Source organism: Chelon labrosus (assembly GCF_963514085.1).
Source record: "Chelon labrosus genome assembly, chromosome: 14".
In the NCBI taxonomy this organism is placed as follows: domain Eukaryota; kingdom Metazoa; phylum Chordata; class Actinopteri; order Mugiliformes; family Mugilidae; genus Chelon; species Chelon labrosus.
In genome coordinates this window covers 4,932,008-4,947,728 of record NC_140347.1, presented here as the reverse complement: position 1 = coordinate 4,947,728, position 15,721 = coordinate 4,932,008, and the positions used below count along the sequence as shown (strand labels likewise).

General features: G+C 40.2%; 1 protein-coding gene across 1 annotated transcript; it reads right to left on the bottom strand.

Annotated features, from left to right (window-relative positions):
• Window positions 1–3,309: 3,309 nt before the first annotated feature.
• Window positions 3,310–12,858, bottom strand: LOC311499398 (protein NLRC3-like; the record flags this gene model as incomplete). Its single annotated transcript, XM_084560348.1, has 6 exons — window positions 3,310–5,033; window positions 5,156–5,202; window positions 5,346–5,519; window positions 9,246–9,419; window positions 10,468–12,268; window positions 12,813–12,858. 6 exons carry the CDS (start codon window positions 12,856–12,858, stop codon window positions 4,501–4,503), a joined length of 2,775 nt encoding a protein of 924 aa, XP_084416474.1. The 3' UTR covers window positions 3,310–4,500.
• Window positions 12,859–15,721: the final 2,863 nt, after the last annotated feature.

Sequence of the window (15,721 nt, the reverse complement as noted above, 5' to 3'; positions counted from 1 at the left end):
CTCGAGGAGTATTTTTAATTTGGAGCGGTTGTCCAGCTCTTTGAAACCTGGAACCAAAGAGCTGAACTTGTTCCAATAAATTTTTCTCGTGTCATTTAATTTTGTACATTGTAGGAGAAAGTGCATCTCCGTCTCAACCTCACCTGTCGAACAGTGACCACATTTTCTGTTTTCTTTTGGTTGCCATGATTTTTTGTGTCTTCCTGTCTGGATTGCCAGTTTGTGGTCACTGAGCCTGTACTTGGTTAGGATCTGTCTCTGCTTTCTATCTCTGACAGTAGAGAGATATTCTGCTAATTCATAATCTCTTTTAAGGGCAAGATAACATTCCAATCTACTTTGGTTTTTAGTTGTTTCTTCCCAATGGTCCAGATAGCTTTCTTTAGATTGTGCTATAATTTGCTTTACCCTGATTACTGTTTGTAGAGCAGTGTTGTTGTGAGGCTGGTCAGAGTGTGTCTGAGAGGGGGCAGTTAGCCTCAGGACCAGCTGACATAGGGGACTCTTCTCTGGGCTCAGCTCTTGGGTTTGGAGGGCTTTGGAGTGGAGGGTGTCTGTGGGGCTGGATTTCAGGTGGTTAAAGAAGTTGAGCGTTCTCTTCTGAATGTTAATTATCAGTGGGTATCTGCCTAATTCTGCTCTACATGCATTTGTTGGTGTGTTTCTGTGTACATGTAAAATGTATCTGCAGAATTCTGCATGTAGAGATTCTGTTGGATGTTTGTCCCAACGGGTAAAGCTCTGATGACTGAGTGGACCCCATACTTCACTACCGTACAGCGCAATAGGCTGGATGACACTATCAAATATTTTAAGCCAGATTTTTATTGGAATATGGACATTATAAAATTTTCTCTTAATTGCATATAGAGCTCTTCGAGCTTTTTCTTTTAGTGCATTCACTGCCATGTTGAAACTCCCTGATGCTGTTATGGTTATACCAAGGTAGGTATAACTCATGCTGTGTTCAGTGACATGATTATTGATGGTAAATTGGTGTTTGTTCTCATGACACCTGGGGCGTTTTTGAAAGATCATGACATTGGTTTTCTTCATGTTTACTGCCAGGGCCCAGTTCTGACAGTACTTTTCTACTACGTCCAGCTGTAGCTGTAGTCTTTGTTCAGTAGGAGACAGTAGAACAAGGTCATCAGCATAGAACAGAGACTTCAGCTCTCTATCTAGGAGGGAGAGGCCCGGAGCAGCACATTTATCGAACTCAACAGCCAGTTCATTTATATACACATTAAATAAAGTCGGACTTAGATTGCAACCCTGCTGAACGCCTCTTCTCTGGGGGAAGAAATCAGTTCATTTGTCTCCAATTTTAACAGCACACATGTTTTCCAAAAACATCGATTTAACCAAATCATACATTTTGCCACCTATGCCACATTTTCTCTCTCTCTCTAGCTCTCTCGTTTGTCTTGTATGTTTGTTGCTGTTAATGTTAATGTATGGTCATATTTATTTCTATAAAGAAATATTCAAAAAATTCAAAAAATTAAAAAATGGGAAAAAAAAGAAAGGAAACAAAATGAGCCATAATGTCCAATTATCGTCTCTTGGTGATACTACTAGACTTCTTTCTAATACACTGTCAGTGTTTTACCAGCAGGAGGCAGTGTGGCGCTTTGCTTCTCCCATGGACTCTTGTTATTTTCTCAGTCTGCTGAGTGAAGCTGCTCTGAACAAAAGCACTTGTGGCCTGTCTCATTCTTTCTCCTGTTTTCCATGAATCTTATCTACCTATGGGTTCTATAGTCAGGGACCTGGAACATTCCCTCATACCTGTGGTGACATGTTATGCTGATAGTTATCACATTAGAAGATCGTCCTTGATTGGTGGCGCAATTGGTGTGGAGAAGGAGCCAGGAACCTTTTATCATCCTATGATCAGAATAAGAAAGACATATATGAACAGAACTATCTCCATAAACAAGACAATATGTTGATGATCCTGCTGATGCCTTTTGATGTTGATATCGTGGACATTATACAGAATACTGGAAGTTTTATGGCTGTTATTTGGGACCTCCAGCCCAGTTCTGGTTCTTTCAAATGAAACAATATACATTGCCTGACCAAATGAAAATAAAAAAAAAGTCTCCACCTGGATTTAACTAAACAAATAGGTAGGAGCCTCCTATTGGATAATTACTGCATGGGTGATTATCTTTCAGCTGGCAACAAGTTATTTAACCCCAACAGACTCAATGAGTGGCTTCTCGTTTCTTCAACAACCATGTCTAAAGACGCATCCTGTGGTCGTGGAAAAGATGTTAGTCTGTTTGAGAAGGGTCAAATCATTGGCATGCATCAAGCAGAGAAAACATCTAAGGATGTAAGAACTGTCCAACGCATTATTAAAAACTGGAAGGATAGTGGGGAACCATCATCTTCCAGGAAGAAATGTGGTCGGAAAAAACATCCTGATTGATGGTGATCTGTGATCACTTAAACATTTGGTGAAATCAAATGGAAGAAAAACAACAGTAGAACTCGGGGCTATGTTTAATAGTGAAAGTAAGAACATTTCCACACATACAATGTGAAGGAAACTCAAGGGATTGGGACTCTGGTGGAATGGAAGAAGGTCATGTGGTCTGATGAGTCCAGATTTACCCTGTTCCAGAGTGATGGGGGCATCAGGGTAAGAAGAGAGGCAGATGAAGTGATGCACCCATCATGCCTAGTGTCTACTGTACAAGCCTATGGGGGCAGTGCTATGATCTGGGGTTGCTGCAGTTGCTCAGGTCTAGGTTCAGCAACATTATGTGTCCAAAGAATGAGGTCAGCTGACTACCTGAATATACTGAATGACCAGGCTATTCCATCAATGGATCATATTCCAAGATGACAATGTCAGGATTCATGGGGCTCAGATTGTGAAAGAGTGGTTCAGGGAGCATGAGACATCATTGTCACACATGGATTGTCCACCACAGAGTCCAGACCTTAACCCCGTTGAGAATCTTTGGGATGTGCTGGAGAAGGCTTTGTGCAGTGGTCAGACTCTCCCATCATCAATACAAGATCTTGGTGAAAAATGAATCCAACACCAGATGGAAATAAATCTGGTGACATTGGAGAAGCTTATTGAAACAATGCCACAGAAAATGTGTGCTGTAATCAAAGATAAAGGAGGTCCAATGAAATATTAGAGTGTGGGACCTTTTAATTTGGCCAGGCAGTCTACAATGCTGCTTACATGTTTTTCTAAATAAAAATGACTCAAAACTTCACAAAAATCAAATCAAACAAATGAAACTGAAATATACTTTTTAAATAAATCAGGGATTTGTCTCAGTCTGATCTTCACAACACATGTTTGTGGACAAAGGAGCTTTCTGAGGAGCTCAGAGAAAGAGTTGTTGTTGCTCATCAGGCTGGAAAAGGTTCCAGAATCATCTCTAAAGAGTTTGGAACCCACAAATAATCCACAGTCAGACAGACTGAAGATGACGTGTTACCCTCCACAGGAGTGGTCCAACAACAAAGATCACTCATTGAGAAAATGTTTTGTGGCGAGATGAGACCAAAGCAGAATTGTTTGGTCTACTTTAGCACCTCACAGATATGTAATTTTGGCACATTTTCATGAATAAACAAAAAAAAAGAAGATGAACCAAGATGTCTCCCCGTCCCCAACATTGCTGTCCACATGGATTCCAGCTTGGTTCATCTTTTCAAACACTTGTTTCAACAACTTGTTGTTTCTCCCTCCATCTTTCTGTTTCCTCCTGGAAACTGTATCTATTTAGACGAGACAAACATCTGACCTAATGCAAACACACTGCCAAGTAAAATGAAAAAACATTCCTTCAGGACTGTGGTGCTACATCAACCTATACACAACCAAGACAGAGCACAGAATTATATGTACAGACAGAGCAAGACAATACAGTACAAGGAGACACAACAACAATAAAACTAAATAATAATAATAATAATAAAATGAAAAATAAAATAATAATTTAATTATTTTGACAACTGAGATGGAAGTAATGGGAAGAAAAAAATTACAAAACTATTTACATATTGAGAAAGAAAATCTAAATGCTCAGCCAATATGAACTATATATTAAAACAATTGTAAATAGACTGTATATGAAACTACTCCTTATCACCAATGGCCAGTCAATGGAAGCACTATTGGCCAATACAGATCACAGGGTCTTATTTTACATGTTTCAATGAGAGTAAAAACAAAGTACTTTTTTTTCCTCCATCAGTTCATCAGGAATAATGAACCTGTAGAAAATAAACAGCGTATATATTCGTAACACATAAAAGCAGAACTAATAAAGACTTGCTTTCCTCTGGAATAAATCATAAATCATTTTTGTAAATTAAAAAAAGTAGAAAAAAAGTAGAACGTGCAGAGAACATCAAGTTTGAGACACTCGTAACATCTTAATTTCCATGGCCAACACATGTGTGTGATGTGTCAAGACTGACCAATCATTGACTGTGTTCAGTCAGCAGTGTGTTTCTTGTCTACACCTCACAAATAGACACAGAGGAGTTGCATCCAAATTCAAAGCCAGGGTAGAGAGGTTCAGTGAATGTGGAGTGGAAGGTGTAGAGAGAACGCAGTTTGCCTTTAAGGACTTCATAGAAGGAGATGGTTCCAGCAGAGTAGTTCACATACACTGCTACTCTGTGAGATACAGAGGAGAACAAGAATGGAAGCACTGTTTGTGTTTTCTTGTGACAAACCACAGAGTAACCACTCTCAGAGCACTGCAGACTCCAGGACTGACTGTTCCTCCCAAAACAACAGTCTTCAGTATTTCCTCTTTCCTCGTTTGTTTTATAAGCCACTCCTATGAGTATGTCTCCTGTCCACTCCACCTCCCAGTAACAGTGATCAGTAACTCCATCTGTACAAAGAACCTGACAGTGGTCAAATGTCTCTGGAGTTAGATGACGTGTCTGCTTCTCTCTTAGCACCTTTGCCTTTGTGTTGTTGTCAGACAGGTGGAGGTATCTGTTTGCTGTGTCTGGGTCCAGTGTGAGTTTACAAGCATCTGATTGAGAAGACACATATATTTATTATTGGAACAGATCAGTGTTAGTGTCCTAGGTTTATTACATGAAAAGTGTCACTATGATTCATTTTATTATTCTGGTGAATCAAACACACACTTACACTTTCTCAGACCAGGTTTCATTCTCTGCTCTCCACCATGGTCCACCCTGAAAAGAAGAAGCAGCCAGACCACAATGTTATCTTATCTATAATTCTGAAAGATGTATATCTATGAACATTTCCTAAAGTAGTTGTCATCCAATATGAATTCTATCAAAGTTGAAAATGAAGAAATGTTGTGTGTTCATACTTGAGTGTGTCCAGTCTCCAGTCTGGATTCTCTTTTATATCAGACAGCAGCTTCACTCCTGAGTCTCCTAGATGATTGTAGCTCAGGTCCAGTTCTCTCAGATGGGAGGGGTTAGAGGTCAGAGCCAAGACCAGAGAAGAACAGCCCTCCTCTGTGACCTGACAACCTGACAAACTACATAGACACACGATTAGACACAGTCTATAAGCGTCAGTTCCTTTAAATAAAGACAAAATCTACTGTGGAGCCACTGATGCTGGTGTGTGTGACTCAAAGGAAAATGTTTTGTGGTTTTGGTGTAACCGGTGGATATCCAGATAATGGATATTAAGGACAAGAGATGCTGTAATAGTCTGAATAACAACTTAAAAAGAGTGAGGGGAGTAAGAGATGAGACGCTGTCTGAGACAGGGCTGTTTCACATTTAGCCATTTTTAACTGTTGTTGTTTACTTGATAAACATAAAATGTTAGTTGTGTCACTAACACATCTGCATTCATGATTTCTTGGACTGTCATTCCCATCAGTCTCAACTGTACTTTCTATTTAGCAAATGTTAATCATTAGCATTACTGGTGTTTTATATATATATATATATATATATATATTATGGCATGCCGTTCAGGAAATTAATCTTTGAATATATTGAATGAAACTTTGAATATATGGAATGAAACTTGAATATATTGAATGAAACTTTGAATATATTGAATGAAACTAGAATATATTGAATGAACCTAGAATATATTGAATGAACCTAGAATATATTGAATGAAACTTTGAATATATTGAATGAAACTTTGAATATATTGAATGAAACTAGAATATATTGAATGAACCTTAGAATATATTGAATGAACCTTGAATATATTGAATGAACCTTTGAATATATTGAATGAAACTTTGAATATATTGAATGAAACTTGAATATATTGAATGAAACTTTGAATATATGGAATGAAACTTGAATATATGGAATGAAACTTGAATATATGGAATGAAACTTGAATATATTGAATGAAACTTTGAATATATGGAATGAAACTTGAATATATGGAATGAACCTTGAATATATGGAATGAAACTTGAATATATGGAGTGAAAGTTTGAATATATTGAATGAAAGTTGACTGACGTCAGACTTCACGGCAGTGCCTGCGGCCATCTTGTTTAGCGTGTAGATGCTGCAGCAAAAAGTGACAATGAGTCAGGCCACTCGCAACCTCGTTGCGGCAATATTAAACAACGAGGACATGATAAACACACTGGCGAATGCGTGTACGGGCCAAAATCGTCCCGATACCCCTGCCCAATACCCTGCCCGTTCTTCTAACGAAGAAGTTCGCTCCTTTTTGACCGTGGCAGAACTATTAACGGAACACTCTGCTGTGTGTAGAGGTCTGCACGTAGGTCTGTATGGTTAGCTTGATATAGCCTAGTTTTCAGGTGATTTAATGAAGGTAAAACACAGTGAATGGCCGTGCGTAACGACACTGCGCTCTGACGCGGCTCTTCTCCGGGACTGGAGAAGCTGCTGTGGCTACAGGGATTTCGTGAACTGAAAGAGAAGCTCTTCATATATTGTTTAGATGCAAAAAGAATCACCCACATTCATAGACCAATGCAGGCTGAATATTTAGTTTAGTATTGAACGTATTTGATGATCGACGACACATTGTCAGCTTTGGGCACGTTACTCACACAGGGGACTGCAAAAAGGAGCGAACCTCTTAGAAGAACGGGCAGGGTATTGGGCAGGGGTATCGGGAGGATTTTGGCCCATACACGCATTCGCCAGTGTGTTTATCATGTCCTCATTGTTTAATATTGCCGCAACGAGATTGCGAGCGGCCTGACTCATTGTCACTCTGTCACTTTTTGCTGCAGCATCCCCACGCTAAACAAGATGGCCGCAGGCACTGCCGTGAAGTCTGACGTCAGTCAACTTTCATTCAATATATTTAAACTTTCACTCCATATATTCAAAGGTTCATTCTGTTGGGATCTGAACCTGGTGGTGCATAATCAGGTAACCACATGGCTGCTTTTGTCTTGGGAACAAAGGAGCCCTGGAAAAACCCCAGTATCCCACAATCCTCTAGGTGTGAAAACTGACCAAGCAGTTCACTGGCTGACAGTGGCATGTGACCTCTGAGGTCATCAGGTCATATAAAATGCACCGTTTGGCCTTTGTTCTCTCTCTTATTCTCTGATCCTCTTACCCTCTTCAACTCCACACCTCCACGTGGAGAACCCCAGCTGCTTGGCTGCAGCTGGGTGCCAGGCCTGTTCTCCTTACAGCAGCGAAGCGAGATCCTGCTGAGGAATCTACACCAGGTCTTTTAGCCAACAAACAGAAGGTTTGCAGGCTAAACTCCCAAACAACAGGAGCCACACGGCTAGTTAGCACCGAGCTGCTAACAAGCCACTTCAAAGGACTTCAAGGAGCGGCCAGTTTCCCTCCAACGTCTGCCATCAGGAAAACACAGCAAGGACTACAACTTTTCCCAGTTTGGCCTTCCATCAGGAACTGCCAGCTAAAGGAGCAACACACCAGAAATTGACTTTTCACCAAATCTGGTAGTATGACCTGGGCCTAGTCAAGCTAAGCTAAGCTAGAGTTAGAAATGTTGATTTGATGTGATATTTGTGTTTATTGAGTTGTTTATAGTATAGTGGTTTGATGTTAGTTTAGATTTTGCCACACATAGACTCAGGGTCTTGCATGCTTAACTAACCACTCTTCCTCTAACCTGGCACCTCATAAAACCCTTATCACATTCCACATATCTACTGGCCAGCACATGGTCTGAGTGTCCCCACTCAGCAGCCATCTTGTTTCCTTTGTGTTCAAGCGGCCATCTTGGCGGCCATCTTGGCACGCCCACCCGGCGGCCATCTTGGTACGCCCACAACTGGCGGCCATCTTGACACACCCACAACCAGCGGCCATTTTGGCTCACACACACACACACACACACACACACACACACACACACACATACCTGTATTGAGTACACTGTAGTTAGCTTGTATGTTTAATTTTATTCTTGTTAATAAATGTCTTTTAAACATACCTGTCTGTTTAATATTGCACAAGAGTGAATATTGCCAACTTCTACACTGCCAAGAACTCCAAATTCCTTCACCTTAACTAGTTGTTAACGTGGTAATTTTGGTTATAGTTATTAAGTTAATTATTAATCCGAACTCCAAATTGACAATTTAGTATAATTTATAAGACTGTTTTGATTAATTGGCTATCTTTTCCCTTCCTAGAAGGGTGGTGCCCCGAGGTGATCTAGTAATTCAGATCCAATTATTTAATAATAAATAATTATTTTTGATAATTATTAATTATTCATGATAGCCAAACCCCAATACTGAGTGCCTTAGTACCAGGCCCAACAATTCCATATATTCAAACTTTCATTCAATATATTCAAACTTTCATTCAATATATTCAAACTTTCATTCAATATATTCAAAGGTTCATTCAATATATTCAAGGTTCATTCCATATATTCAAGTTTCATTCCATATATTCAAGTTTCATTCCATATATTCTAAGGTTCATTCAATATATTCAAAGTTTCATTCAATATATTCAAGTTTCATTCCATATATTCAAAGTTTCATTCAATATATTCAGAGTTTCATTCAAAATATTCAAAGATTAATTTCCTGAAAGGCGTGCCATAATATATATATATATATATATATATATATATATATATTGGCATCTCCAGAAATCCAAACAAAAAAAAAAAAAAAGATTCTGGAAAAAAACAAAAAGCAATTATCTACCTTAGTTTCATTACAAATAAAATGTGTACAGATGAGAGGTAACATCACAGACATTCAGCAGCATTCAAACATCATCAACTACTGACTCCTGACCTGAGAGTTTCCAGTAGACAGTGTGGACTCTCCAGTCCATCAGAAAGACGCTTCACTCCTGAATCCTTCAGGTCGTTATCACTCAGGTCCAACTCTCTCAGACAAGAGGACTGGGAGCTGAGAACTGAGGCCAGAGCTTCACAGCTTCTCTCTGACAGGTTACAATCACTCAACCTGAAAAGAAGAAAGTAAGAGGACATAATGAGGTTGTCTGTCAGTAGTTGATCCCTATTTATTACAATCAGTATATTTCATCATTGATTTTTATTTTTTTTTTTACCACTCCACGGATATTGTGTTAAACCACAGTTTTGTTGTACTGAGTTTAAAGATAAGCCTTAATATACACGGATCAGCCACAACATTAAAACCACTGACAGGAGAAGTGAATATCATTGACCATGTTGTGACAGTTCAATGTTCTGCTGGGAAAATTTGGGACCTGGCATTCATTGGTGTGGATGTTACTTAGACATGTAGCACCCACCTAGACCAGACCAGGCACCCCCACCCCATAGCAATGACACTCCTTGATGGCAGCAGCCATCCCCAGCAGGATGCAGCCTGACACAGACACACACAGAAAAACGCTTTACGAACAACTAAAAAAACATGAAAAACAGCACAAGGTGTTGCCAAATTCACTGGATCCCAAATTGATCAAGTATCTGTGGGATGATCCACAGAGGCCCCTCCCCTCAAAGGCCCCCCCAACAACATTCTGCTGCTTGACACCACAGGACACCCTCAGAAGGCCCATGTCCATTCTCTGATGAGTCACCACAAAGGAGACCTGCATAATATTAGGAAGGTTGTCATAATGTTATGCCTGATCGGTGTAAATCCACAGGTTCATCTCCAATTCTATGTCATCTGAGTGAATGTAAACTTTTGACCGACTAAAATTGAGATAAATTTATATATATGATTAATCTAAGCTTTCAAACTAATTGTGTGTCATCTGTGCTTAGACTGCTATTTGACCGACTGGCTATGAATGTGTTGGATGTATTTAAATAGGTTCCTTAGATACATTTTAATGCTTTGCATTTCCTGGTTTCCTGGTCTGTACATGATAATCTTTATCTCTTGATAAAATGTAGTGCTCCAGAGAGGTTGTATTGTTAAATAACTTTGTAATTGTTTGATTCAAAGTGCTATATGTATAAATGTAAACATCATGTATGGTAATATACTGTATGTTGCAGACTTTTTCACTTACAGAGCTCCTCTGGAGGCTTTGATGACTGGCAGCATCCTGAGCAGAACATCTTCTGAAGCAGAAAATTTCTTCAAGTCAAACACATCCAGATCTTCTTCTGATGACAGTAACGTAAAGACCAGAGCTGACCACTGAGCAGGAGAGAGATTCTTTCTGGAGAGTCTTCCTGAACTCAGGTACCGTTGGATCTCCTCTATTAGAGAATGATCCTTCAGTTCATTCAGACAGTGGAACAAATTAAGGCTTCTCTCTGGAGGAAGATCCTCATTGATCTTCTTCTTAATGTACTTCATTGTTTTTCTGTTGGTTGTTTGTCTGTTTCCTCTCTCTTTCACCAGGCCGTGTAGAAGACTCTGACTGGTTTGAAGTGAAAGACCCAGGAGGAAACGCAGGAACAGATCCAGATGTCCATTTGGACTCTGTAAGGCCTTGTCCACAGCACACTGGTGGAGATGATCTAGATCAGCTTTGTGTTCAAACAATCTATACCACCAGGATTTTTGTGATTCTCTCAACAGATTGACACCATGATTAATGAATGTCAAATGAACATAGAGAGCAGCCAGAAACTCCTGAACGCTCAGATGGACGAAGCAGAACACCTTGTCCTGGTACAGTCCTCTCTCCTCTTTAAAGATCTGTGTGAACACTCCTGAGTACACTGAGGCTGCTCTGATATCGATGCCACACTCTGTCAGGTCTGATTCATAGAAGATCAGATTTCCTTTCAGCAGCTGATCAAAAGCCAGTTTTCCCAGAGACTCAATCATCTTCCTGTTCTCTGGACTCCAGTGTGGATCTGTCTCAGATCCTTCATCATACTTGACCTTCTTCACTTTGGTCTGAACCACCAGGAAGTGGATGTACATCTCAGTCAGGGTCTTGGGCAGCTCTCCTCTCTCTCTGGTTTCCAACACATTCTCCAGAACTGTAGCAGTGATCCAGCAGAAGACTGGGATGTGACACATGATGTGGAGGCTTCGTGATGTCTTGATGTGGGAGATGATCCTGCTGGCCTGCTCCTCATCTCTGAATCTCTTCCTGAAGTACTCCTCCTTCTGGGGGTCAGTGAACCCTCTGACCTCTGTCACCATGTCAACACACTCAGGAGGGATCTGATTGGCTGCTGCAGGTCGTGTGGTTATCCACAGGTGAGCAGAGGGAAGCAGTTTCCCCCTGATGAGGTTTGTCAGCAGCACATCCACTGAGGTGGACTCTGTAACATCAGTCAGGATCTCAGTGTTGTGGAAGTCCAGAGGAAGTCGACACTCATCCAGACCGTCAAAGATGAACACAACCTGGAACTCTTCAAAGCTGCAGATTCCTGCTTCTTTGGTTTCAGTAAAGAAGTGATGAACAAGTTCCACCAAGCTGAACTTTCTCTTTTTCACCACATTCAACTCTCTGAAAGTGAATGGAAATATGAAGTGGATGTCCTGGTTGGCTTTGTCTTCAGCCCAGTCCAGAGTGAACTTCTGTGTTAAGACTGTTTTCCCAATGCCAGCCACTCCCTTTGTCATCACTGTTCTGATTGGTTCATCTCTGTGAGCTGATGGTTTAAAGATGTTTTCACATTTGATTCTATTTTCCAGTTCATCTATCTTTCTGGAAGCTGCTTCAATCTGTCTGACCTCATGTTCATCATTGACCTCTGTTGACTCTCCCTCTGTGATGAAGAGTTCAGTGTAGATCTGATTCAGAAAGGATGAGTTTCCTGTTTTAGCAACCCCCTCAAACAAACACTGGAACTTCTTCTTTAGTCTTGATTTGAGTTCACGCTGATAGAGTCCAGAAGGAGTTCCTGACAAATGAAAGATTAAATAAACTGTAGATGTTACAGTAAATCTTGGAACCATACACAAATATTTGAGGGTATTACACCTTCTATTAAAAATATTCACCAGGATTCATAACACCATCAACCAAGTTTCTATATTTTATTTTATTTTTATTTTTTTTTTTTGTTTACGCGTAATGAGTCCAACAACACCAAAGCAAATTCCTTGTATGTACAGACATGCTTGGCAATAAAATCTTTCCCATCCCTGACTCTCACTCTTTCCAGATTTTTTTTTTTAACCAAATCTTTCATCTTATCTTATAGATATACTTTACTTGTAGTTTTTTAATGCTTTTGATGTCTGTTATGCATTTTAAACCCTGTTATACTTGTACGGTGACCTTGGGTGTTTTGAAAGTCACCTAAAATGTATTATTATTATTATCCAGCTTGTTTGTCAAGGACAAATATTTTTGTGTTCAGCTCAGAAAAATGTACTGCTCTGTTACGTATAAGTACAGACTATTTTCAGGAGAATAAAATGAAAATATTAAAGGTCGCTTACTACTCAGCAGACAGTCAGCCAGCTTCTCTTTCTTCATTTCCCTCATGTAGTGCAGAGTGATCTTCAGAAAAGCTTCTCTGATGATGCTCTTCTTCTCTTTCTCTTCACCATCCACCTCCTCATCCTCCCTCTGGCTCTTTAAAGTCTCTTGGTTTAGACTCAAAAGATGCTGGAATTTCTTCAACTCATCCGTCACAAAGCTGACAATGTTCTCTTTAAGAACCTGGAACAAGATGTTAAAATCATTTTGTGTATACAGTTAGGTCCACACATTTTTGGACACTGATTCAATTTTTGTTGCTTAACAGCTAAAGCCTTATAGAACCGGTCCATGATTGGGCCATTCCAGATCTGTCACAGGTCCCCCCTGGGATTATAGCTGGAATGATATCCCCTACGGTGATAAAGTGTGTACAGTTCCTGCTGGTAACGCTTTCTAATCATGTCTTGCAAAGCTTCATCTACACACAGAGAGAAGCCTAAATAGTTTCCTGCCATTAGCCCACTGTCAATATAAAGTTTAGTCAGTGTCATGAAAGCCGAGAGGATGCATTATTAGACAGAACTGTGTGAAAAAGGGAGCAGAGTTGTGAAGTGATCAGTGTACTGGATCAGGTGGAAAGAAAGTTGGACAGACCTGGTAAAACTCAAATGTGTAGTGAGAGACACCCGGGAACAGCAGAAGGGGCTAGCAGGACCTATGACCAGGTCATTGGTGCCTTTGTGGCTCAAACCTAAGAACACCCAAGTGGGCCCCAAGCAGAAGAACTTTAAATTGGTGTGAAAGATGTTCTGATAAGGCTTTGTGGATAAGACAGCCCAACAAACTTGTGGACAGCTTACAACCTTGGGCCAAGCTATCTTGTCCTTGTATAAGTGACAGCTGTGTCCATATCCACTACACTGAGTCAAGCATATTTACACAGTGTTTTGGACTCCACCAAGGCTGCTCCTTGTCTACAGTCTAGTTTATGATATTCGTGGCCAGAAGCTCAAAGCATAGCTTGTTGTTTAACAGCTAAGTTTCATACACACTCTAAATACAGAGTCCAGGTCTGTTTGTTGATCCTGAGTAGACTGAACCCTGGGATCCTCTGCACTCTCTTGAACTCTGCAAAGAAAAGAAAAAGGTTAATACAATATCATATTGACACCTACAGCAAATGTAAAGTGCTATGTTTCGGGTAAACAGTGATAAAACAAGACACAGTATGGTATTTGTTACAGGAATTTTGGAAAAAAGAAACTCTATACACCTCTCTACACCTTCATCATAATAAAATACTGGTATCAGTAGTTGGCTGTTGACCAGGAATATCTTGCAAAAATTATTGCACAAGGATTTGTGGGTGAAGTAAATGTCGTAGTTTTTTTTTCCATTTATTTGTTTTATTTTTATTAGTTTTTTTACAAAGGTATATTATTTTCAAATAATATTGCAGCATGGATATCTGAAGAACTGAGTCCCTCAGTCTGGGATCTTTTGGCCAAGCAGCGATAGGGGTGAGTCCTCCTCTTTGTGCGCTATAACATATATTATATATTGCCCAAGATGGTGGCACGGGTGCACACAGCGGCTCGGGGCTCTCGGCTTTTTACGTTTTCATTCATGTTTTTGTTCGTGTTTTCACCTGCATTTCAGAGGCTCAAAGCGCTAATCTAGTACGGAAGGGGTGAACTGTGGGAATTGGAGGAAAACGGATTTGTGTACGGCCCTGACTCACCTGCAGCATCCTAACACCTATGTTACGATGCTCGCAAACTTCTACAGAGCCACCATCGAAAGCATCCTGTGTCTCAGTGTGACAGTGTGGTACGGCAGCTGCACAGCACAGGACTGGAAGGACAGCCCAGGTGGTGAGGACAGCACAGTTGGTTGTGGTCGTCTACCAGATCTGGACTCAGTTTACGCTGCTCGAGTCCAGAAGAGGGCCAGATGCATTGCAACAGACCCCACTCAACCGGGCAACGCACTGTTTGCATGGCTACCATCAGGAAAGTGGTACAGGAACATTAAAACAAGCAAACAGACTCAGGGACAGGTTCTTCCCCAGAGCTGTGAAAGCAATCGCCCCCCTGTAGCAAAACCATCCCCCTACAGAACCCTCACACATGCACCTTTCCCCCACCAGTCCTCAGCAGTAGGACAATCACACATTCACAACATCTCATAGACTGAACTTGCACTAAGCTGTACTTTATTTACATTTACATTTCTTCTTGTTGTTTAATATTTTCCACAAGTGTTTTATTTAAATGTTGTGTTATTTATATGTGTGCCTCTTAAGCTGGAGTCTCTGCAAAAATTTTGTTATGTTCTCATAATGACAATAAAGACTCTTGATTCTTGATTGATACAGTATGTTGGATTAATTATAGTTAAATCTGTGAGGAAAAAATGTGGGAACATAAAATGTCTAATTATCCAAATTATCCATGACCCCTATTGAAAACCTCTGTTACAGAGCACAATGACTGGGTAGGGGAACAAAGTTAAGGTGTTTATGTGTTTTTATTTGGCTCCTTTTCATCTGATCATCCTCACAAGTGTTCTGTGTATATGACAAAACACTACATCTCTTTGTCTGCTCTGCTCAACTAATGCCCAGAGTGTCCGATGTCTTCTCATCTGACTGCTTGAGACAATCCACAATTCATGTACTTGTATTACTCATATGGTAACGTTTGTCCACCAGAGCTGTGAGCCATACGTGACCCCAACCTCTTTTCCTGCTCTGGACCGTTTCGCTTCTCTGAGGCATCAGATTTATTTGTAATTGTATAAAATTAACCATCCTGCTCTATACTGTAAGTTATGTACAGTTTGAAAGAAAGAAATAATACCTTAATATGAGTCAGCTTGAATCAAATAAGACTTTAAAGCTGTTATTGAATTATGTTGACTCACT